At 54.8% G+C, this 23352-nt stretch overlaps 2 protein-coding genes across 3 annotated transcripts in view; one reads left to right on the forward strand and one right to left on the reverse strand.

The window, feature by feature from the left end:
- UBR2 (ubiquitin protein ligase E3 component n-recognin 2) overlaps positions 1–6701 on the forward strand; it is a 122799-nt gene extending 116098 nt beyond the window's left edge. For both annotated transcript variants that reach the window (XM_062186129.1, XM_062186128.1), the window contains exons 44-47: positions 864–941; positions 2527–2697; positions 4200–4301; positions 4850–6701. In XM_062186129.1, the coding sequence (XP_062042113.1) occupies positions 864–941; positions 2527–2697; positions 4200–4301; positions 4850–4991 (493 nt within the window). In that variant the 3' untranslated portion in view covers positions 4992–6701. The remainder of the gene's footprint in view (positions 1–863; positions 942–2526; positions 2698–4199; positions 4302–4849) is intronic.
- Positions 6702–10568: 3867 nt separating this feature from the next.
- PRPH2 (peripherin 2) lies at positions 10569–22753 on the reverse strand. Its single transcript, XM_062187498.1, has 3 exons — positions 22173–22753; positions 13139–13385; positions 10569–10781 (listed from the first exon to the last, which is right to left on the reverse strand). The coding sequence occupies exons 1-3, from the start codon at positions 22751–22753 to the stop codon at positions 10569–10571; spliced, it is 1041 nt and encodes a 346-aa protein (XP_062043482.1).
- Positions 22754–23352: the final 599 nt, after the last annotated feature.

A 23352-nucleotide genomic window follows, 5' to 3' on the forward strand; every position in this document is an offset into this window, starting at 1 on the left:
AGGGAATGTCTTGTTAACCAACAACACGACACCCACCCTGGAACAGACTTCTTAACTTGAGGTATACATTGCCTTGGAAGCTTTTACAATATACTCAAACCACTACCCATCAGATCTGATTTCCCTGAAGTTGGAGTTCCAGCAACATGTAAACCTCCCACACACACCCCTAAAACTCTTGCACATGATTCCGGTAGGGTTCGGAACCACTGTTTAAAGTAATTCCTCCATCAGTTTAAGGCCACCCTCGTAATTACAGTAGGTGGAGTAGGGAAGGGCCCAGCACATCCCACGCTGGGCAGGGGTGTGTACATGGAAACGCCTGGCACTGAGAGGCTGCTCCAGCACGGGCTGCATCTGAATCCCAGTTTTGTCTAAGTTAACTTAAGTCACAGAGTCAACATGCTGTGGTATCTCTAAAGAAAATGTATCTCTTCCTCTACCACCTCCTCTCTTCACTCATTCCGCCTTAAGATCACACACACACATATACACAAATCCGCCCCTGCCTTCCGCATCCCAGGCTGTGTGGTTGGCTCTCTGTCACTGTGTGGGCTAGGTTGAAGCCAGGAATGTGTGTCCTTCCCTGCCCTTCCCTTCCCACAGCTGCTGTTATCGCTACATGGGGCTGATGCTAAGTGCCTTTGGCTACTGCCCTGGTCCTTTAGTCAACTCTTGGAGTCAGAGTGTGACCCAGAGGCACTGTGTCATTGATGAATGACTTTAGCTTCCTGCTCTGCCTGGCTGTATCACTCACATTCCTTTTTCCTTTAGTTGTCTTGCCTCAGCTAAGAATTACCCTGTCCTTGTTATGATATGACTTCATGTTAACTGAGATTTTAACATTTTTACATTTTCTTTAGCTATCCGAGAGAATCTAACAAATTAATAGACCTGCCAGAGGATTACAGCAGCCTCATTAACCAGGCATCCAACTTCTCGTAAGTTTTGGTGTTAGAGCATTGACCATCCCTGCCCCTGGACTCTGTCACTTCGCCACAAATAATCGGGGAGATGATTCTGTTGTTCCTGGTTTTGTTCCTTTGGGGAATCATAACACCAGCAGTCTTTTCTGCTGCCTATCTTGTAAAGCATCCCTCCACCGCGTTTCAGAGGAAGACAAGGGACAGAGAAAAGGGGGTGGGGGAGCAGGTTTGATTCACAAAAGGTTATCTAAATAATAATTGCACTTCAATAAGAGACCTTAATGATTTTGAAAATACTATTAAATATTTGACAAAGAGTGTAAAGAATAATATAATAGCATAAGAAATGAAGCATTACCTAGATACTTGGAGTTCCATAGGAATCTTGTCGCAGTCTCCGCCCTCTTCACCTGTCTGAATTTGAGTTTCCGGCATCCTGTGCATGCACATGTTAATTATGTGGATTTATATTCTTAAGCAGCATATAGTATTGTTTTGCATGTTCTAAGCTTGATTTAGAAGGGGATTGTACTGTACATATTCTTCGGCACTTTTTACTCAGTTTGATTTCTAAGCTTTTCTGAAGTGTGTTTATGTATTTATTTGAAAATCAGAGTGACAGAGCCGGTGCTGTGGCGTAGCAGGTAAAGCCACTGCCTGCAGTGCTGGCATCCCATATGGGCGCCAGTTCATAACCTGGCTGCTCCACTTTCAATCCAGCTTTCTGCTATGGCCTAGAAAAGCAAAGAAAGATGGCCCAAGTTCTTGGGCCCCTGTACCCGTGAGGGAAGACATGGAGGAAGCTCCTGGCTCCTGGCTTCAGACTGGCTCAATTCCGGCCATTGTGGCCATTTGAGGAGTGAACCAGCGGAGTGAACCAGCAGATGGAAAACCTTTCTCTCTGTCTCTCCCTCTCTCTGTAACTCTCTCAAGTAAATAATAAAAATCTTAAAAAAAAAGAAAAACAGAGAGAAAGAGGGAGAGACAAAGAGAGCTTTCATCTACTGGTTCACTCCTCAAATTCTGGCAACAGCTGGTGCTGGGCCAGGTCAAAGCCAGGAGCTTGGAATCCCACGTGGGCAGTAGAGACTCAAGCCATCATTTTCTGCCTCCCAGCCACATTAGCAGGAAGCTGAATTGGACATGGTAGTGGGACTTGAAGCAGGCACTCAGATATAGGATGCCAGTATCTCAAGTAGTGGCTTAACCCACTGTGCCATAACACCCACACATTTCTAATATTTATCCAAATTGACTTATATAACTTTGTTGATGTCACTGCTCTCTGTAGTGTTTCATAACATGACAGTAGTGCTATTTAGTTATCTTTTCCTCCTCTTATTTATCTTTTTCAATGGCTGGTTCGTCTAGTGTTTCCAGGACATAGTTATTCTGTGTGTACATGTTCCTTCGTTCCTACTCTTGAAATAAACTTGCCTGGGCTGTGGGGTGTTTGCATTTTGACTCTGCTTGTGTTTGCAAAATTCTTTTTCTGGGTAGTTTTCTGCCATCAGCTCCTTAGCCAGTTTTTTTAGAGCAATGACCTGGTTTTTTGTTTTTTGTGTTTTTTATTTTATTTTATTTTATTTGGCCCATGGAGGTGCCCCAAATCAGGTGGTGACAAGAGCAGAGCGCCGACTCTGTGCCTTGTGTGTGGGACCCTGCTGTGCTCGCAGAGCTACTGCTGCCAGACGGAACTGGAAGGAGAGGACGTGGGCGCCTGCACAGCCCACACCTACTCCTGCGGCTCCGGGGCAGGCATCTTCCTGAGGTAAGGACTGCTGGGGGCTTTTTAGCTCTGATGTGCCTCGGCGTGTGCCTGGTGGGGGGCACAAGAAAATGCTGCACTTGCAGGGAGTTGTGGGGCCAGTGTTCTGTGTCCCGTGCATTCGAGGACCTCCTCGCATCCTACGTGGTTCATGCCAACTCTTTGTTGGTCATTCCGTTGTCATTCCTGCCACTCTTCCCACCACCCCCACATGCCAGTTCTGTTCTACTCTCTTCCTATTGCCCTCTCACGTAAAATTTGCAGCCGTCCCTGGTTTTCTGCTCAGATTCAATCAGAATTGTGAGTTCTCGTGTCCTCATAACTTTTGATGCTTCCTTGGCTCCTGCTTACCTTGCCACACCGCCATGTATGGCTGTGTTCAGTCACCAGTGGACAACAGATACCCATGACTGCTGTGGACCCGCTGTGGAGAGCGCGGTACCCACAGAGCCAGCGACAATCCTGCCCCTCACGGAGCTCGTTTTCTCGTGAGAGACAGGGAGATAAAGAAGCCTGCTGAGGGTTTAGCTGGTGGTACATGCTGAGGAGACAAGGCCCGGAGGGGAGTGGAAGCAGTAGCTGGGGATGAATTCTAGACGGCGGACCAGGGACAGCCTCAGGACCTCTGGAAGCGGGAGAACATTCCAGACAGGGAGCTGCAGCACAGACTCCCCAGGGTGGGGATGTGCCTGTCGTGCTGAGGCCAGGAGGCTGTGTCACGGGAGGGAGTCGTGTGCGTGAGAGGAGGAGGCAGGGCCTGGGATGTCCTTGGGGCACCTCGGAGTGAGGTAAAAGCCAACGCAGGGTTGGAAGCAGAGCCGTGGCATGAGGTTGAGCTTCTCTGGGGTGTAGGTTCTGTCTGGATCTTGTTATCGAAGCATCTCCTCGGAGCCTTGGCAGTTTCTTACATGTAGTAGAGTCTCGATAAGCATTTGTTGAATTGGGCTGAGTTATGAATACAAAAAAAAAAAAAAACAGGCAAATCTCTGATCGGGAACAGGAGATCATCTTTAAGTGGCCACTCGGAAAAATGCACGGTCGCGTTTCCTTGGCCCCGTGTACTCCCAGAGGCTTCTGTGGTGTGCAGCGTGTGCCTCCCTGTGTCCACGTCTGCACTGCTCGTGACGGTGGTTAGAAGATCACTGCCTCTTTTGTTTAGACGTGAATTTTCTCACACGTAACAGCTGGTTAATGCTACTTCTCCTCAGGCTGTTGATAGGCCATGTGGTTATTACTGATCGCAGTACAGGTTAAAATAACTGCTTATCTGATTGATATTTTACACCAGTTATAAAAGTTTATTAATTTAATGGCTGATTAAATTGATTTATGTAGTGATGACTGTTATCTTGAAACTGCAGGCAGCTGAATTGATACCTTCATGGATCTCTGGGCTGTAAATGCTGTTTCTCCTCTTCCAACACTGGGCTTGTCTTTACATTTGGAACTTATGCAAACTGGTTACTGCTGTGTAACTGTCTATGGTGTAACCACTGTCTCTACAGAGTACGGGAATGTCAAGTGCTGTTCCTAGCTGGCAAAACCAAAGGCTGTTTTTATTCCCCTCCTTACCTTGATGACTACGGGGAGACTGACCAGGGACTCAGGTAAGGTCTCTCCTGGGGACCTGCGTCGGCTGACACCAGGTCCCCAGGGCCCCTCAGTAGACAGTAGCCATGCACGGGTCCTGACATGGGCCCTGTGAGCGCCCCGGGGGCTCAGCTGGTTCTGGCCTGGGCAGACTCTTTTCCAACAAGGGCACCCTGGCGGCCTGGCCTGGCGTTCTTTTCCCAGGCTTCCGAATGCCATGAGGAACATCAGGATGGAGAAAGGTGCCAGGACCGGGGGCATCCAGGCCCCGCTCAGGAGCGTTTTGCCACAGTGCCCTTCCCCCTTGCCCCTGCACGCCCTTGCTTTCCCTGTTCCCCACAGAATGGACAGCGAGTGGGTAGTGGTGCCTCAGCCCAGCTCCCTAGCCCCGACTCCCCGGCCCTCACCTAGGGTCTCCTCTCTGCAGATGCTCTTAGCACACTCCCAGCCGGAGTGTTTGTTCACAACCAGTCACCAACAACTTGTAACCGTTCCAAAGTCAGGGAGGCTGACAGGTGACACGGGACACACAGATGGCGTGCTGAGTGCCCTGCCTTCTTTCCAGACGGGGAAACCCTTTACGATTGTGTAGAGAGCGGTTCAAGAAGATTCAGAAGCTCTGGCACCAGCACAGTGTCACAGAGGAGATTGGACACGCCCAGGAAGCAAACCAGACACTGGTCGGCATCGACTGGCAGCACTTGTGATGACGTCGCTACCAAACACGGGGACTCGGAGTTTTGTAACCCAGTTGGCTTTTTAAAAAGATTAGGAAATAAATACTGGGTTTTGAAATGAATTCTTTATTTAAGCTTTCCTTCCCAGTTTTATGTTCACAGCTTCTAGCTCCAGAGACTGTTGAAAATCCTCTTCCATCGGCAGATTTGCTTGGACTGTTTGCTGTGTCCCTTGGCTGCAGCCTCCTGGGCGTTGGGATCCGGCAAGGAGCTGCTCTTCAAGTCCTCACTGACCGCTGGGGGCCTCGGGCGGAAGCTGACGCCTTTGGCTGGGCTCAGGCTTCCCGGCTCCTCTAAGAGACTTGCCCCGAGGTTGGCCTGGCCTGTGCTGAGCCCCCACCGCGGGGACAGGGCTGGGGACGGTGCGGAAGGGGCCCGGGCCGCAGCCGGTCTCAGTGTGCTGGCTGGCCTTTCCGAGCCGGAGCCGTCCGTCACAGGTTCTTGGTTGCTGTGGGTGGTTTTGTTTTTGTTTTTTTCCTTTTTTTTGGCTTTGAGAGAAAAACCTCAATTCAAGGGCTTTTTGAAAACTTGAAGAAGATGCTCATTTCCCCTCGGTGATATTCTGTGTATGAATCAAACCCTGGAGGAAGTGGCGAGCCGGCAGCCGCGGAAGCAAAGGCCCTGCTTGGCTTCGTGCGCACCCGCACCGCGCGCGCCGGGCTTCTTGCTCCTGGAACTGTTGTTCCTGCTGAGGGCCTTCCAAGAACGGTGGCCCCTGGGGAGCCCAGGCGCACTGCACAGCTGCCCCGCGGCTGAGAGCTCTGACGCGCCACCGGGAGGGGCAGATCTAGCCCAAGAAGATTCTGAGCCTCTCTGAGGCGGGGCTCAGGGACAAGCGAACTCGCTGCGCCTCTTGGCAATGACTGTTTCCTCAGTCTTGGATTCTCGCGTCTGCAAGCTGCGTTCTCAGCTGTGAGGTGTCCTCCGTGTACCAGGAGGAAGCCCGGGAATCCACACCTGGAGCTGCAGGAAGCGGCCACGCAAGAAGCCACGCTCCCATCCCCGGCGACAATGACCGGAGCCCTTCCTGCTTGGGACTTGCTCACCCCACTGGGAGACGTCCAGCAGGTGGAATGGCCGGCTAGAATCCACCTCTCTTCCCACCGTTCTGGCCTTTTACTCCTAAGACTGGATTGTTTGGGTGGAGGGTGGCATAATCAATGTTTATTTGCGCCTTTGTCACATCAAGTTCCTTTAACTTTTAAATCCATCTGCTTTTGCCTTTCCTCCAAATGTTCACCAACCTTAGACTGAAAATTATCAGACCAGATTGCTCCAAGTGGATCGCAGACATTCTCACCAAATCATAACAGTCCCCCCAGCTTTCCAGCCTGACTTCATGGAAGTGTGGGCTTAGCCGAGGGGGTCCCTGAACTCCCTTCTCTAGGAATGTGGGAGTCTGGGGGATGAATTTCCATGCAATAGCAAAAGGCACACCCTTTTATTCCCTGGCCTTAAGCTGACTCCCTACCTAATAAATCATCTTACTTCTATGATTTGCTCCGCATGTTTTATGTTTATTGTAGAAATGTTTATATAACATGGTTTCCATATCAGGGAATATCTTGTCTGTTTAATAAATTGGCTATAACTTTAATATCTGTGGACAAACTTGTAAAATTTGGAATGTATCATATGTAAAAAGTTTAAAGATATCCAAATAAATGCTTTAGGCATTGACATGACTTTGGTTTGGCCTACACCTTCTTCTTTTCTGTTGCATACACTTAAATGCCACAGCAGTGTTTCCCTCATCACCTTGCTACAAATGAAATGGAGCATTGGTATTAGCTTGAAATTTAAGAGGCTTATATTATTAGTGTCAACGGTGGCCATTCGCCACAGCACCTTGACCTTCACAGAGAAAGCCTGGTCATTGTTTCAGCCGATTAACTTTCATATTCATTGGGTATGACAGCTTGTGACCTTTCTGGGACATTTTGGACCTCAGATCTCCAAGGCCTATCCAAGACCAGGTTCAAACTTTTCCTGCTCGTCTCTGGAGCCCTTGCCTACATACTACCAAAACATCGCTCCTGAGAGGCATAGGTGTGTAAGGGAGTCACTGCCTCTGAGAGTTCTGCTTTTCCAGAATCCTCGCGCGAGCAAAGTGTCACACTAAGCAACAAGGTGTCGCTCACCTTGCCGCTCGCTCGCCTCCTGGTCTTGGTCTTCCATTGCAGGACCCAGCAAGCTGCCTCTGATAATCCCCTCATTCTGTCCCCTCTCTTCTTTTCTGTGTTGTTTTTTTCTCCTAAATTTTAATCTAATCACATGCGAGGCTGAAAGACCAAAAGGGTAAGTTCCCCATCTGCTGGTTCACTCTCCAAATGAAGCCAGGAACTCAGTCCACATCTGTGGTGTGGGAGGCAGGAGCTCAATCGCTGGAGCCTTGGCTGCTGCCCCCAGGGTCTCATTAGCAGGAGGCTGGAGTCAGGAGCTTAAAGCAGGCATCAGACCCAGGTACTCTGATGTAGGACACAAGTGTCTTTAACTACTAAGCCAAATGCCTGGCCCCTAACCTGTGTCTGTAAGTCAGGTTTATTGAAATATATTTTACAAATACTAAGGTAACCATTTGTAGTGTACAGCTTTATATAATAGACCAAAGCATACAGTTGTTTAACAACCACCATGCTTGAGAAATACATCTGCATTACCCCAGAAGGTTCCCCCATGGGAGGGGAAGCTCCCCTCCCCGACCCCTGGCTCTGTCCCTTGGCTTTACCTCTCACAGAATGGTACAGAAATGGAGCCGGCATACAGAAATGTGACCATCTCACCAAGAACACCTGAGAGTCACCGCGTGCCTTGGGTGCTGAGGAGCGGCCATGGCACAGACGGCTGTGTAGTCAGCAGGTGGGCGGCACCGGGTTTGGGGCGACTGCCACAAACACGGAGGTTTTGTGTGAACCTAAACTTTCATTTCCCTTGGGTAAATAGCTGGGGGTTGTCCCTTGTGTCTTAGTCCTGCACTCTGCACCTCCCTTGGAACACAGCCTTCTCTTGTCTCCTGCTGCTGTTCACACACCTCCTCTGCTGGGGAGGGCAGGAGGAAGAATCTCCCCCTTCCTCTCCAGCCAATCTCGTGCCCGTGGAGAACTGAGACAGAAAAGTCTGCCTTCCGTGGAGGTCCACACATCCCACAGAGAACGCTGCTGGCTGCCCACAGCCAGGAGCTGCCTTTTTTACCCAGTAGCAGGTGAGAGGCCCTAATTGTCTTGGCTAAGCTGCAAACCTGCTGGCCTAGCATGACAGGTGCCGGCATGAGGAGGGGCAGGGCAGCGTGCAGAGCGAGCCCCTAATCGCATTAACCCATATTGAGGTTACGTGAGGTTTATTTGCTGGCAACCCAGTCCTGGGCTTGAAGCTTGTTGCAAGAAGCTGTGGGTTCTTGAGCTGAGGCCATAAATTCCAGGACACCCGGCTTCCTAAGTGTCGAGGAGAAGTTGTCACCGACTTCTTCACTGAGTGTTCTTAAGAAAGTCCAAGGGCCTGTCTTTGCCTCCCACCCACCACACTGCAGGGCAAAGCCCACAGAACTTGAACAACTGGCCGAGCCCTCGGGGACGCAGATGTACACAAGTCCTGGGAAAGGGAGAAGCCTGATGGCAGTGTCTTGCTGGGCCCCGCTAGGTGACCCGAAGAAGCTGCCTCCTGGCTGCCAGGAAGCGTGCTTAGCCCTAAGCCTCCTCTGAACAGCTGGTGAGATGTGTACCCCTTGGTCCTCCAACAGCCATCAGCGTCTCAGGTTGCTCACAGCTGCTCCGAGAGAATCCTACTTCCCTTTGGGCCAGGCCAGGGGAGAAAGGGGCTCAGAATTTTTGCTTAAATAGCTAAATTAAAATCTAGTGTCACTCATTCAAACTCCAGCAAAGGTTGGGGCTGTTCGGGTCAGCTGTGAGCCCCTGATCTCGTGGATAAGAGAGGGCAGGTTGGAGAGACACCATACTGGGGCCAGGCTTGGGCACCAGAGCAGTGTTTGTTGATGCTGCTTCCCGGAGGGCCAGTTTCCTGTTCACAACACAAGCTGGAGTTGGGGAGCTGTTGAATGGGCTGCTAATAATATAACGAAGTGGTTTTTCGTGCAGTGTAATGTTTAATATCTGCCGTACAGCTGTGGGGGCACAGTTACACACATGGCCTAGGGCAGCTCTTCCACCATAGTTCTCAGAGCTCCTGAGAGCGGCGGGGGAGGAGTCAGAGATGGCTGACTCATCATTTCCCATTCGGGTCATGCCTTGGTCTCAAGGACACTCAGATGACTCGTATACCTGGGACCACAGTCCACCGGGTGTCCAAATGTCCTTCTGGGAGAATTAGAGCCCGGAACGTCCCCTGGGCAGCACCAAAAGCCTTGTTGTCTCTATACTGAAATTCTTAGGCTAGCAGTAAACCCAGAGTCAGTCAGGGCTGCCCCTGTATTCGGCCTTCAGCCAGGCAGGAAGGGGCTCTCTCAAATGTTCCTCCACTTGCACCTGCCGTGGTCTGAGCAGCAGGGGCCTGGGATGCCAGTGAAGCCATTCTGTCTTCCCCTGAAAGCTTCCTTTTTCTCCCTCCTGAAGGAGATGGAACTTCTCAGGAAGATGGGCTGGCCACAAATCCCATGCAGACACACCCCAGAAACAGCGCTTTGTAGGGTGGGCCTCTGGGGAGGGGTGGGGTGGGAATTCACTCCCTGAGGACCCCTTGCCCTCCACTGAAGACAGTGTTGTCGGCGAGGGTGGGTGTCTCCGGGCCCCCGGGAGGCGAGGCCAGGTCCCCAGAGGATAGACTCTTGTTGGCTCACGGCTCCTCATCCCCAGCACAGCAGCGTCCTACACGGGGCTTCCCCAGACGGGCGCCAAGGCTCGCTCTGGGCTTGCTCAGTGACCGAGAGCACGCGAACGTGACACAACTTTTTTTTTTTTTTTTTTTTTTTTGGTTTTGCCAGAACCATGATCTCCTGCCCAGAAATTCTCTTGCTCTACTATTGGAGAATTCCTGTGCAAAGTCTGCAATGCTTTGGAAGAGTCCACTATCCTTAGAAAAGTTTAACTGCCTCCACCTTCTGACACAGCAAACAGAACGGCCGGCCTGTCCATCTTGGCATTAAACAGGGCAAGAAGTAAAATCAGCACGGCCATTACCTTTTTCTAATTCCAGTGCTTATGCACCCCGGTGACGCTTGGGATATAGAACAAAGCGGAAAGAAGCAACTTAGGTAAGCGCTAGGGAGGCCAGCCCTGGGGAGGAGCCAGTAGTCTTAGGGTGGAACTGAATTCAGGAGCTGAGAGACGCAGGTCCTGGGCTCATCCTTGCCCAGAACCCCAGATCCACCTGGAGGCTGCACGACCCGCAGCGTGGGTGGGAGGGGCTGGCTCATCCACCTCTGGAGTCAGGCATTCAACAAACATTTTAGGGACCCTACTCTTTAAACCCACCACCGAGGACAGTGTAGGAGGGCAGCCTGCGTGGGCAGGTTGGACTTCCACAGTTGGGCAAAGGGGGAGGTCCGCGTTTCCTGGAGTCCGCTACACAGAGTTCAGGAGGAGAGGCCTGGGGCCATCAGCCCGCCTCTGGGGCCTGGCCCGCATCTGCACCCCCGGCCTCCACCTGGTTGCCCTTGCCCAGCTTTTTCAAGCTCTCCAGGAAGGCCTTCCAGGTCTCCGGCACGCTCTTCTCCAACAGCCAGCCCTCGCTCTCGCCTTCGGCCTCCTCCGGGCTGGACACGCCTTCCAGTGCCGTGTGCAGGTAGCGCAGCCCAACTGTGATGGTCACCTGGGGGCAAGAGGAGACTTAGAAATCTGGGAGAAGTATCTGGCGGCTGACCTTCCGGGAAACTGGGCGCTACCAGCCTCTTCCTCGCTGGGATGGTTTCCTGGAGGAGGGCACAGTCAGGTGAAGGTGAAGGCCTAGGCCTGCCTGCCCCGCCCCGCCCCGGCCTCACCCCGTGTCCTTTCCTGCTCCCCCTGCAGCTGCCCTGGGCTTCTGTGGGTGTGCCCCCACCCCATCCTTCCAGCTACATCTTTACCATTTGCTGTGCCTTCTGCCAAGACTATTGCTGCTCAGATGCACCTGTTAGCTCACCTTCAACCCTTGGCAAGCTCCGTGCTATTCTCAGTCCCTCCTGGTCTTCTCTGGTCCCCTGCTCCCCGCCCCCGCCCCATCCCTCCCTCGCTGCTGGACACACACTAGACGTTCAGGAGCTGTGTTGGATGGGATTAGAGAGTTCTGCACACCTGCCCGGGATGGGGATGAACGGGTGCCAGCAGTGGAGCCTGGGGCTTTGCTCACTACTCTTCCAGTGCCAGAATGCCTGGGTTCCAACCCCAGCCCTGGCCCACAGCCAGTCCCGGGCCTGCGCAGCCTCAGTTTAGGCATGTGGTTTGCAGATCTTCAGATGGAGAGGTGCCTGCCTTGTGCAGACACTGGGGTGCCTCTGCAGGTGTGCAGCACACGGTACGGGCAAACTTCAGCTGTCATTGGCCATAGCATGCTAAGGATTGTCACATATCCCATTAGCCACTTGTTGGCTCTCTTCTGCTTGGATAGCATGGTAAACTCTATGAGAGGGAGGACTAGGCCACCCCCAGAGGGCAGGGGTGGCCTTTACCCTCCTGGAGTGTCCCAGCTCCTATAACAGTGCCATCGAGTGGTGGGTGAATATCTCTTCAGTGACAATCCTACGGTGTATAAGTACAGCTGTACCTGATGATGGTAACTGTTGATGATTGACAATTGGAAGTTTAATAGAAGTTGTTTACAGAGGAAAGGGTCGTCTCCTCCAAGAAGTCCTCTTGGTGTGAGTGCCTCCACTGTGGCCCCTTCCCACTTTTGAAAAGGAGACTCATTGCTGTATGAATTTTGCAGCGGGTAGCAGCGCCCCCTTTGGCTGGAGTTACATCATCTCCTCACTGGATTGTGAAGCCCGGGCAGCCAGGGCTGAGGTCAGAATCCTCATTGGCTCGGTCACCCTCATGCCCATCACCCTCTGCCCACCAGCGGCCTTGAGAACAAATCCCCGTTCCCAGAGAGCTGATCCTTGGCTCACGCAGTCGGTGGATTCCGGTAAAGGCGGGGGAACAGCGAGGCAGCCAGAGTGGCGCCATTTTCCCGCTGAGTGCTGTTACCCTTCCAGGCTTCTCGTGGGTCTCAGGGGACGCAACTCCCCGCAGCAAGCGTCTCTCCCCCTCTGGTCCCCTCGCTCTCGAGACAGCCTCGAGGGGTCAGCAGTCGGCGAGCGGCCGTGAACAGGCCGTGTCTGCCCGGACAGGAAAGCGGCGCCTCGCGGTTCACGTGCTGGGTCAGACGGGGTGTGGCCCAGCGGGGGCTCGCACACCGCGTCCAGGTCACCTCCTGTGCCACCTTGACCCACCGAGGCCCTGCGCGTGCTCTCGTTCAGCACCAAGAACAGCGCCTCTCTCCTCTCAGGGCATGGAGCCCACAGGGAAGAACCCCCCCTTACAGAGGAGATGAGAAAGAATTACACCACAGGTGAGTGGTCACTGCCCCCGCTCCTGTGGAGCAGCACAAATCCAAACACCCCTTTCCCAAACACCCCCGATGGATATATTGCACAAATTGCCCCCCACGGGTCCCCAAAACTAACTGTTGTCTCCATTTAGCAGAGAAGTGAAGTTGCCTTCCAGGACCTCAGAATCAAAAAGTGGAGGCACAGGCAGGGCCTCCGACCCGGCTAAGTGGAAGAAGCTGAAAACAGAAGGTTCCAGATCCCACGGATCCGGCTATACCAAGGATTAAGAATGAGCCTGACCCACAGAGGCAGCGCTCAGCCTGGGGGCGTGAAGGGCACCTGCTCAGAGGGTGCGAGGCTTTCGTTGGGGGGGTGACAGAAATATTTTGGAACCAGATGGGCTGATGGTTGCAGGACTCCGGGTATGTTCCAAACGCCACGAACTGGTTCACTTTAAAATGGTAATTGTGTGTTCTGTGAATTTCACCTGCATACCGGGTTCCATTAAATGTGGCAGGAAGGAAGCAAAGTGAGGCACTGGGACTCCAGCCCAGGCTGCTCTGATCCACAGCCAGGCAGATGTCCCGGATGTCCGGTTCCCAGGAGGAAGGGGTCTCCCGTTCAACCCTCCCCGCCAGCCGGGGGCTGGCACAGGGCCTACCTCAAAGAGCCAGACAAACAGCGTGACGACACCCATGGAGTTCATGAGGCTGCTGTAGTAGCTGAGCAGGGCGTCCCGGCAGCCGCGCACCCACAGGTTGAGCTCCTCCGTCTGGTGGTCGTAGCTGTAGTGCGCCGAGTTGTTGGTGAGCTGGTACTGGATGCAGGGCCGGGGCGAGTTGGGGTTGCAGCAGCTGAAGGGGACCCCGTCCACCAGGTAGCGCCCGTCCACATTGCTCTTAATGCGGCTGGAGGGGAAACAGGCAGCTGGAGGCAGCCCTCACCCCTGCCTCCGGAAACCTTGCACCTTCGCTCCCTCTCTCCCTCCCTCCACAACTGCTTCCAGTGCACCTGCTATGTGCAGCCACTGGTCTAGGCACGGGAGATGGAGCAGAGAACACACAGCCTGTGGCCCTGCCTGTTTTCCAGAGGGCAGAGCAAGTAACTGAGGAATCCAGGCGTTCACCCAAGCGCTCTGTGCATCGCCTGGCCCCGGTTTGCACTGACAGGAAGAGCAGCAGGCCAGGCGGTGGCCAGGGACGAGGTCTGGCCAGCATTTGGGGCTACTAGACATGAGCTGCCAACTCCTTCGCCAACTCTTTTCCCCCCACACAAGTCAGCAGAGCTCCCTCCAGCCGGATGTTGCCAGAAGGCCTGATCAGCCTCTGGGCCTATGCAGAGGCAGGAGATGGAGACTCGAGGCAGGCGTGGACAAACTCCCCCACAGCCAGGTGGGAGCTCCTTACTCACCTGGAGGACGTGGCGGCTCACCTGGCCCACCGGGCTGACGGCAGGGCTCCCAGCCTTGCATGTCTGCATCTGCGGATGTATTGTTCAGAGCACACCACACACGCACATGGGGTTTCAAAACCAAAAGGGCCTTTAGAGTGGGAGGTCACCCCTTCCTCTCTCGCAGGTTGGGTGCCTTGCGCCTGACCTGGGCGTGGATCCCCAGGGGTCCTGGTGTGTCAGAACTCACCAAGCCGCGTGCACACTTAAGACGACTTATGCACTTGGCTGTGCACGTGTTGCCCTGAGTGGAAAGGCTACCCATGAGCAACGTGTCACAGGATAGCGGACTTTTACGATGCAAGAACACAAAGCGTGTTACTGTTTAAAACAGAAATTCTTTTCAAGGACGTGCACTGAAATGATGATACTCTAAACCATATGTCCAAGTTTAGCTTCTAAATAAAATCTCCTTAACACAAACCCAGCCTCCCACTCCTTCTTGTCTCTCAGCCTCTGGGTCACCTCCCTGTGGCCAGCTCCACCTGTCAATCAAGGAATCTTCAGGCGTGGATGAGCAAGCACAGATGCTGCACGTGTGGCTTTTCCTGAGAGTTCTTTTTTGTTTGTTTTTTGTTGTTGTTGTTGTTTTGTTTTTTTGACAGGCGGAGTTAGACAGTGAGAGAAAGAGAGACAAAGGTCTTTTGCCGTTGGTTCACCCCCCAAATGGCTGCTACGGCCGGTGCACTGCGCCAATCCAAAGCCAGGAGCCAGGTGCTTCTTCCCGGTCTCCCATGGGGTGCAGGGCCCAAGGACTTGGGCCATCCTCCACTGCACTCCCAGGCCACAGCATAGAGCTGGACTGGAAGAGGGGCAACCGGGACAGAATCCGGCGCCCCGACCGGGACTAGAACCCGGTGTGCCAGCGCCGCAAGGTGGAGGATTAGCCTGTTAAGCCACGGCGCCGGCCCTGAGAGTTCTTTAAACCCAAATAGTAGCTGCCTTGAACCTTAGCAACTCTGCGAGATCGTTTCATATCCGCCAGTGGGGATGGCCCGGGGTTCCTATGGGACCTGTCCAGTCCCCTACTGATGGGCGTTTTGGTTTCTGCCGTCTTCTGTTCATACCAACATGGACACGGGTCCTCCTGCTGGTTGCCAAATCTATGTAGAGGGTAAAGCCCCAGGAGAGGCATCTCTGGGAGCTGGCCAGTCACACCCTGACCAGCTGGGGAAAGAGAGCCCGCCCCCACAGCCACACCCCTACAGGTCCTACTGCTCTTTGCCAACTTGACAGATGAAAAGGAGTGGCTTGGGAGTGCTTGGTTTCCATTTTCTATGCCATTTAGCCTTCCTTTTCTATGAACTCTGTTAGGATTAAGACCTAGGGGAAGGGCTGGCACTGTGTTGCACTAGGTTAATCCTCCACCTGCTGCGCCAGCATCCCATATGGGTGCTGGTTCTAGTTCCGGCTGCTCCTCTTCCAATCCAGCTCTCTGCTATGGCCTGGGAAAGCAATAGACAATGGCCCCAAGTGATTGGGCCCCTGCACCCACATGGGAGACTGGGAAGAAGCTCCTGGCTCCTGGCTTTGGATCAGCGCAGCTCCAGCCGTTGCAGCCATTTGGGGAGTGAATCAGCAGATGGAAGACCTTTCTCTCTGTCTCTCCCTCTCACTGTCTAATACTACCTTTCAAAAAAAAAGACCAAGGGAGGCCACACATGGGGGATTACGGCCACTGTACCTCCATGTGCGCTGCCTGCTCCGGGGCAGGACCTGCTGCCAGGAGAACAGGGTGATGCTAAGAGCAGAACTGCCTGGCTTTGCTATCCTGGCTCTCCCTGCCTCAGCTTCCCTGTGAAACAAGGTTGAACACAAGGCTCGCAGGAAGGTACCCGGGAGGTAGCAGGTGCAGGCTGCCTCCCAGGCAGGGTGGCTGAGGACAGCCCTGCGAGCAGCAGCGCACTGTGGGGGAGGGGAGCGGGGAGCAGACACTTGTGAGTTGGCAGCACAGCTCTCCCTGGGAACTGCCTGTCGGTCACGGTCACGGCAGAACCTCGCCCTGGTCAGCACCCCGCCTGTGCAGGGGGCGGGGTGGGAACACTGGGTGGGAGCCTGTCTGAGGGGCCTTCAGCCTGGGGCTCCCCTCTTGGGCCGGCATAAGTGAAATGCTCTCTCCATGCCACCCCGACACACCCTCCTCAGTGATGGGGTGCCTCTTCCCTGCAGGCTGGCATCAGAGCCCGGCCCCCGCACGGAGCCCATCTGAGCCGTTCCCAGCGGCACCATGAACAGGTAGGGCTGGGGGCAGAACTCCGGTCTGCGTGTGTGAGCTGTCAGTCACAGCCCTGCTGCCCTCCGCCCCTCCCCCACCGCCTCCCTAAGGCTCTCTTATTGATTTGTGTTTGTTTCTCCAAATTTGCTCAGGGCACTGCCTGGCTTGGCTGGGGTAGTGGCCCAGTCAAGAGCCCAACAAACCCCGGGAAATGCCCTCGGATATAAATAGCCAGCTCAGCTCACAGCCTAAGGAGCTCGCCTCGGCCTGGCTTAGGAGGCCGGCAGGGGCCTTAATCTGTGGTCGGAAGGAGGGCAGGCACTGGATAAACAAGACGAGGCTGGTTCCAAAGGGGAGACCCCAAGAGGTCCCAGGCTGGGGCCTAGGGAAGCCCCACTTCTGCTGTGCTTGGCTGCCTCACCCTGTGCCAACCCGGGCCCCGCCCTGAGGGAGTGCTCAGTCCGAGGGGGGAAGGCGACACAGCCTTGTCCTGCAGGCGTCTGACGGGGGAAGCCCCAGCTTGGCCAAGGTCTGACTCCCCAAGGTGTTCACAGCTTGTTCAGGAAGAGCAAACAGAGCCTGTTCTCTGTGGGTGCCTGGAGAGGGTGTGCGGCCAGCTTCCCCTCAGACTGGGGGCGGGGACTGGGGGCGGGGACTGGGACTGTGGTTGGTGTCAAGACCACTGCACTCCCTCCTGCTCTGCCTCTCACCCCAGGGCCCTCATCCCTGCTGGTCCTGAAGGCAGGGGGAACGTTAAAGGGACCTTAGGAGCTGGCGGGAGGCCTCATGTCCCTCCCAGGGGTGCAGGATTGAGGCCAAGAGGGCGCTGCTCCCTACACTGAGCCTGAAGCCACCACCGGCTGCTGGGGAAACACAGGGGACAGAGCAGGTGTGATGACCCCAGACGTGAGCAGTTCTTCCAGGTCAATGGCACGGTCTCTCCAACACACAGGAGACAGGAGAAAGGTCACTGTCAGCTGTAGAAAGGACCCGGGGGCAGAACAAGCCCATACAAAGCCTGCGCTTGGTTTGGATCCCTGTTTGAACAATCCGCCTGTCAAAGGTTTCGAGACAGAGGCATTGAACACAGACTAGGTATGTGATGACATTACTGAGAGCTTCGCTGGGTGTCATGGATCTTGCACTTATGTTGCAAACAAAAAGGCAAAAGCGAAGCTTCCTGATCTGTTGGAGATGCCGTCTCAGGTGTTCACAGGTGACAGGGAAGCCGTCTGGGATGTCCTGTAAGATACTCAGAGTGTGGGGCCAGCACTGTGGCACAGCAGGTTATGCCACTGCCTGCAACACTGGCATCCCGTATGGGCACCAGTTGGAGACCTAGCTGCCCCATCTCCGATCCAGCTGCCTGCCAATGCGCCTGGGAAAGCAGCGGAGGATGGCCCAAGTGCTTGGGCCCCTGCACTCAGGTAGGAGGCCTGGATAGGGTTCCTGGCTCCTGGCTTCAGCCTGGCCCAGCGCTGGCCATTGTAGCCATCTGGGGAGTGAACCAGCAGGTGGTTCTCAACAATGCTCTCCTCTTCTCTCTCTCTCTCTCTCTCCCTCTCTCTCTCTCTCCCTCTCCTCTCTCTATAACTTTGCCTTTCAAATAAATAAAAAATAAATCTTAAAAAAACAGATACTCGGAGTAGTAAATGTGTGTGTTTGGAGAGGCTCAAACGAGAAAAGAGGCTGATACTCACTAGCTGGTGGTTATATAGGAGTCCATTAACATCTTGTCTCTACTCAAGAATGTTGGAAATGCAGTAAAATAAGGTTACAAAGGCACTGGTTGAAGGCCACACATGTGTGTCCCCGGTAGCTCACTGAGTGTTGAACTTGGACTTCTGAGCCCTGGTTCCTCCCTCTGAGGCCTCCCCCAAGTGTAACACAGAGCGCGTCCCTCTCTTCCTGGCTCACCAGGGGCCGTCAGGCTGCAGAGGGAGATGCAGGCGGTTAAAACACAGGGGTGGCCGCAGGGAGCCTGGGGTGCTGTCTCCGGTTTCTCTGGGGCCTCCTTGTGATGACCTGGGCCCTGGGATCCCATCTCAATCCAGAGGTGATTTTTGAGCCGACCTCATTTCTGCCCGCCCCTTCCAGGCCCCCCTGGGGGAGGAAGTGGAGAATAAGGAGACAGAAAGGAAGGAAGGAAGACGAGCGAGAAGGACGAGATGCCCCTCTCCCCGGAGCAGCCCTGCGCTCAGTCAGCAAACATCCATTTAACCCCCGTCTGTGCAAGATGGACGGCAGCATGGCGGGAAGCAGCGGCTGGGGTGGAAAGAGCAGGACTTAAATGTAACACTCCTTGTGTCGCGGGTAAAGCCACCACCTGCAGCGCTGGCATCCGGGTTGGGCACAGGTTCCAGTCCTGTTGCTCCACTTCCAATCCAGCTCCCTGCTAATACACCTGGGAAAGCAGCAGAAGATGGCCCAAGTGCTTGGGCCCCTGCCACTCATGTGGGAGACCCAGATGAAGTTACTAGCTCCTGGCTTCAGCCTGGCCCAGCCCTGGCTGTTGCAGTCATTTGAGGGGTGAACCAATGGATGGAATATGTATGTCTCTCTCTCTCTCTCTCTCTCTCTCTCTTCCCCATATACAATTCTTCCTTTAAAAAATAAAATAAATCTTTTTTTAAGTGTTCCCGTCGGCACTATGTGATCTTAGACTCGCTGAGGCCGGGTGCTCCTCCTGCAGCTCTGGGAGGCCCTGGGTGTGCAGACCCCCCACCACCACAGTCAGGCCTAGGCTGGGGGGCGTCGCAAGGCCAGGACCTCCGCTCCAGCTGCCCCAGCTGGGTGTGCCTCCCACAGAGTGCCCCCTCGCGAGGGCCAGCCTCCCTCCAGGCTCCATCTGTACTTCCTCCAGACTGGCCACCCTCTGACCAGCTCAGGGCTCCTGGGCAGGCCTCCAGGCTCAGAGAAGAGAATGGGGCTCACCCCAGCCTTTTTGTGGGCTCCTCTGAATTTGGTGGAAAAAGGAAAAAAAGACTTTCTTTGAAAAGAAGACCTTGGTGGGTGACAGCCCTCCCCCACCCTCCCCCTGGGCCCTGTGTCTGCCATCACAGTGCCAGCCCTGGGGATGCTGCCCGGGAAGTCCAGGCCTTACCACTTCCTGGTGCCTGGGACCCCAGAAAAAGGCTCGCTGTTCTCCAGGGGGGCACTTGGGGAGCCGACTCTGTCACGCAAACCTAATCCTGCCCCAGGAAGCCCTCAGGATGCGAACCTAAAGCCGTGTCAGTGCCCTCCCCACTCCTCCATGAGGCCCTGGGCCTCAGCAAACCTGACTCGGAGAAGCTTTCTCGCTCCACCGCCAGGCACAGCCACCGGTCATTCATTTAAAAGTCCAGGGTCGGGCATTTGGTGCGGCAGCTGATGCCGCCTGGGATGCTTGCGTCCCACGGTGCAGTACCTGGGTCCCACGACCAACGCCAGCTCCTGACTCCAGCTCCTGCTGAGGCAGGGCCTGGGAGGCAGCAGGCTCAAACACTGGAGTCCATGCTTTCTACACGGGAGACCCTGCCCCGGCTACCGTGGGCATCCGGGGAATAAACCAACAGCTGGAACATTTCTGTCTGCCTCTATGTTTCAAATACATAAAATTAATTAATTAAAATTTTTTTTTTTTTTTTGAGTTCTTGGAGGAGAAATGACTTGATCCTGTGCCTGCCAAGGTGCCCGTCTCGGGCTGTGCTGTCCGAAGCGTAGGCCATGACATTGCTCTGCTGTAAGGAAAAAAGCATTTCAGTTCTAGAGCTGTGCCTTCAGGCCAGCTTTGGGGAAAGCCAACGGATGTGTTTTCTTCCAGGGCAAATAGCCTACAGGAACCAAAAGACAGAGAGGCAGGCAAAGGGCTCAAGAAGGCCCACGCCGGTGCTACTCACAAAAGGGGTAACACCGTGCCGTGGGAGACCCGGATGAAGCTCCTGGCTCCAGGTTTCGACCTGGCCCAGCTCTGGCCATTGCAGCTGTTTGAGGTGTGAACCTGCAGATGGGAGATTTCTCCCCGCACCCACACCCCAACTCTACCTTTCTAATACAATAAAATCTTATAATAAAAACAAAACATTCATGGGGGCCGGCACAGTGGCGTAGCAGGTAAAGGCACCACCTGCAATGCCGGCATCCCATGTGGGCGCCGGTTTGAGTCCTGGCTGCTCCACTTCCGATCCAGCTCTCCGCTGTGGCCTGGGAAGGCAGTAGGAGATGGCCCAAGTCCTTGGGCCCCTGCGCCCAGGTGGGAGACCCGAAAGAAGCTCCTGGCTCCTGGCTTCGGATTAGATCAGCTCCGGCCATTGTGGCTATCTGGGGAGTGAACCAGCAAATGGAGGACCTCTCTCTCTATCTGTCTCTCTCTTTCTCTCTCTGCCTCTGCCTCTCTGTAACTCTGCCTTTCAAATAAATAAATAAATCTTTAAAAAACAAACAAAAAAATCCACTGCATGCCGGTGCATTCAGGGCAGCCTCTCAGATTACAAAACAGACACTCAGTCGTGTTTCCACCGTGGACCAGTTAGCAAGACCCGGTTGGAACGTGGGAACATTCACACCACTGGTTACTTGGAGGTGGGAACCCGGCAGGAGCTTCCTTTGCTGCTTGTTTCCCTCCACGTTGTCCCTGTACTTCCTGGGGCTGGGGAACGTGTCCAGGTCAGTGCAGGGCGGATGACCGCGCAGGTGGAGTGGGGCGTTGAGGCGGTTTTGATGGAGCTACGTGTTTGCCTGAAAATTTGGATCCGCAGGCCATTGGGAGTGGAGGAAACTGGGAAACTTCTCCCCCTGGGACAAATGGGGATTTGGATTACAGAGAGATTTGCCCTCATCTCTCCAGGGGCTGACTCTGCACCCAAAACAACCAAGGAAAATGATGGGGGGAGGGGGAGAGATGGAGACCCCTTTCTCACCCGCTAGGGAACACGGGCTCCACTGTCAGCCTCTCCCACCCCCAGCAATTCTGCTCATCCCCTGGCCTTGCAGCCTGCAGGGTGACTTAGGCAAACCACGCAGTGCACTATCCCCGCCGACCAGCCACCGAGCAAGGAGCAAGGGCAGTGCTCTTACAACACCGCCCCCCCCCCCCCCGCCGGCCCGGGGATTTGGAGCAGTAATCTCCACCCACAAGAAAACAAAACCCCAGGCAGTGACCTTCACTCTGGTGAGGGACAGCTAAGCCACCACCTGGGGCTTGAAGCTGTCCTGCCGCTGGTGTACCCAGAGCCCCGAGGTCAAGTCCATCCTTGTTCGATGAGGAGCAGCCTCACCCGGGCCTCAGCTGGGGTAGGGGCCAGTAGGACAGAGAGAGCGGCTGGCTCAGGGCAAGCCCCCTGAGGGTGGGCATCCTGGCAGCCCACCGCAGGGTTTTATTTCTACACCCGCCAAAAACACAGTTCAGACATCTGCTTTCATGTTGTGGGCATTTGACAAGTGTCTAGCGTGCGCCAGGCCCTAGGAGGTGACCTTCAAGATCACCGGTCTGTTGCCTTCATTTCAAAGACCGGTGAGCGAAGGCCCAGGGTGCCCAGTGACCTGCCCAAGGTCACACGCCAATCACCAACAGAGCCCAAACCAAGACCCGGATCTGACTGGCCCCGGTCCTCCGCTCTATCCACTGCACCCGAGGGCAGACATGTCAGATACACAGAGGCTGAAGGTGGGAAAACCAGAGAGCCGCCTGGGAAGCTGAGACTTCTGGGACCAAGCCCATTGACTTTGCGCGCCTGAGACGAGCAGCCAAATAAAGTCTTCGTCTTATGTGATCTGTGTATGCCCCCATTTCTACCCACAGGCACACACGGCTGCTAGGTCTTCCTCCCTGGGGACTCCCATCCAAGCAGCTTATACACCACAACACCCTCCGGCCACCCCAGCCCAACAATAGGTTGAACCATCTGAAGCTGGCCTTGTTCAGGGGCCAGGGATGTTAGAATATGGGCAATAGTAAATGAATGGTACCCTCAACGGGGAGAGAGAGGCATGGGACAGGGGCAAGGAGTGGGGCGGGAGAAGGTGTCCCCCGGGGAGCCCTCAGGCCACTCACTCTTTGACTTCTTTGGAGGAAAAGTCCAGGTAGCGGTTGCTGATCCACTGAATCTCAAACCAGTCCCGGAAGCCATTGTTGCCACAGCACTTGAACTCGATCTGCAGCATGTCGATGGTCTTCTTCATGAAGCAGCGGCCGGGGGTGTCCGTGTCGCGGTAGTACTTCATGCCGCTCTTGAGTCCCTGCGCCAGGGTGCTCTCCAGGGAGCCCCGCAGCAGGAAGCAGCAGAGGGCCACGAGGAAGAGGGCCACGTTGAAGAGCACGCAGACGGCCAGGTACGGCTTCAGCCAGGGCTTCCACTTGGCGTACTTGGCAGGATCCAGGGCGTCGTAGCAGATCTTGCCGGCCAGCGAGTTGAAGACGCAGGATAACAGTCCCATGCCGATCAGGGAGTTGGGCACGAAATGGCTCTCCGAGTGGTTCATCACCTCGCTCCGCTTCCGCAGCTCGATCTTCAGGAACAGCCCCAGGCTGAAGAGGACAATGCCAGCCAGCACCGACAGCCAGTTCATGAGCCAGAGCCCTTGGGCCAACTTGACCCGCTTCTTCTGGTCGAACGTGACTTTGAGCAGCGCCATGCTCGCCGATGCGCGCGGGGCAGCCTCCTGCAGCACAAATCCCGACCTCAGCGCACTCAGGCCCTTGGGGAGGGCGCAGCGGGGCCACCCTGCATGCAGCCACCCTGGGGGTCGCCCATGTCGGGGCCCCCCCTAGCCCGGGACCCCCGTTAGCTCAGGGGCAGAAGCGGGATCCTCAGAGTCAGGGCACACACAGGGGCTGGTCCTTCAGCTTCCTTCCCCGTCGAGAAGGGACAGCCTGAACACCGTGGATTAGAAGTGGGAACCCCAAGACATCCCACTAATCTCTTTAGCCCGGTTCATCCCATTAGATAAAGCTGGGCCAGGCTCAGAATATGGCCAAAAGGAGTCCCCAGGGCCACGCTGGACCAGAGCACTCTGGGCTCAGCTGGGAGAGCCGGGAGTAGAAGGGCCAGGGGGCCAGGGGTGGGCTGTGTGGGGATGGCTGGCTCAGAATCCCACCCCAGCGCACCCCGGTCAGCCTCCCTCAAAGTTTGTAACTTGCTGGTGCACAAAAGACCTGGTTTCTACCCAAGCTGAAAAAGAAATGACAGATCCTGAGAAAAAATATTCACAATGCTCAAAATAAAGAATTAACA

The sequence above is a fragment of the Lepus europaeus genome, chromosome 3 (genome assembly GCF_033115175.1).
Source record: "Lepus europaeus isolate LE1 chromosome 3, mLepTim1.pri, whole genome shotgun sequence".
Classification (NCBI taxonomy): Eukaryota; Metazoa; Chordata; class Mammalia; order Lagomorpha; family Leporidae; genus Lepus; species Lepus europaeus.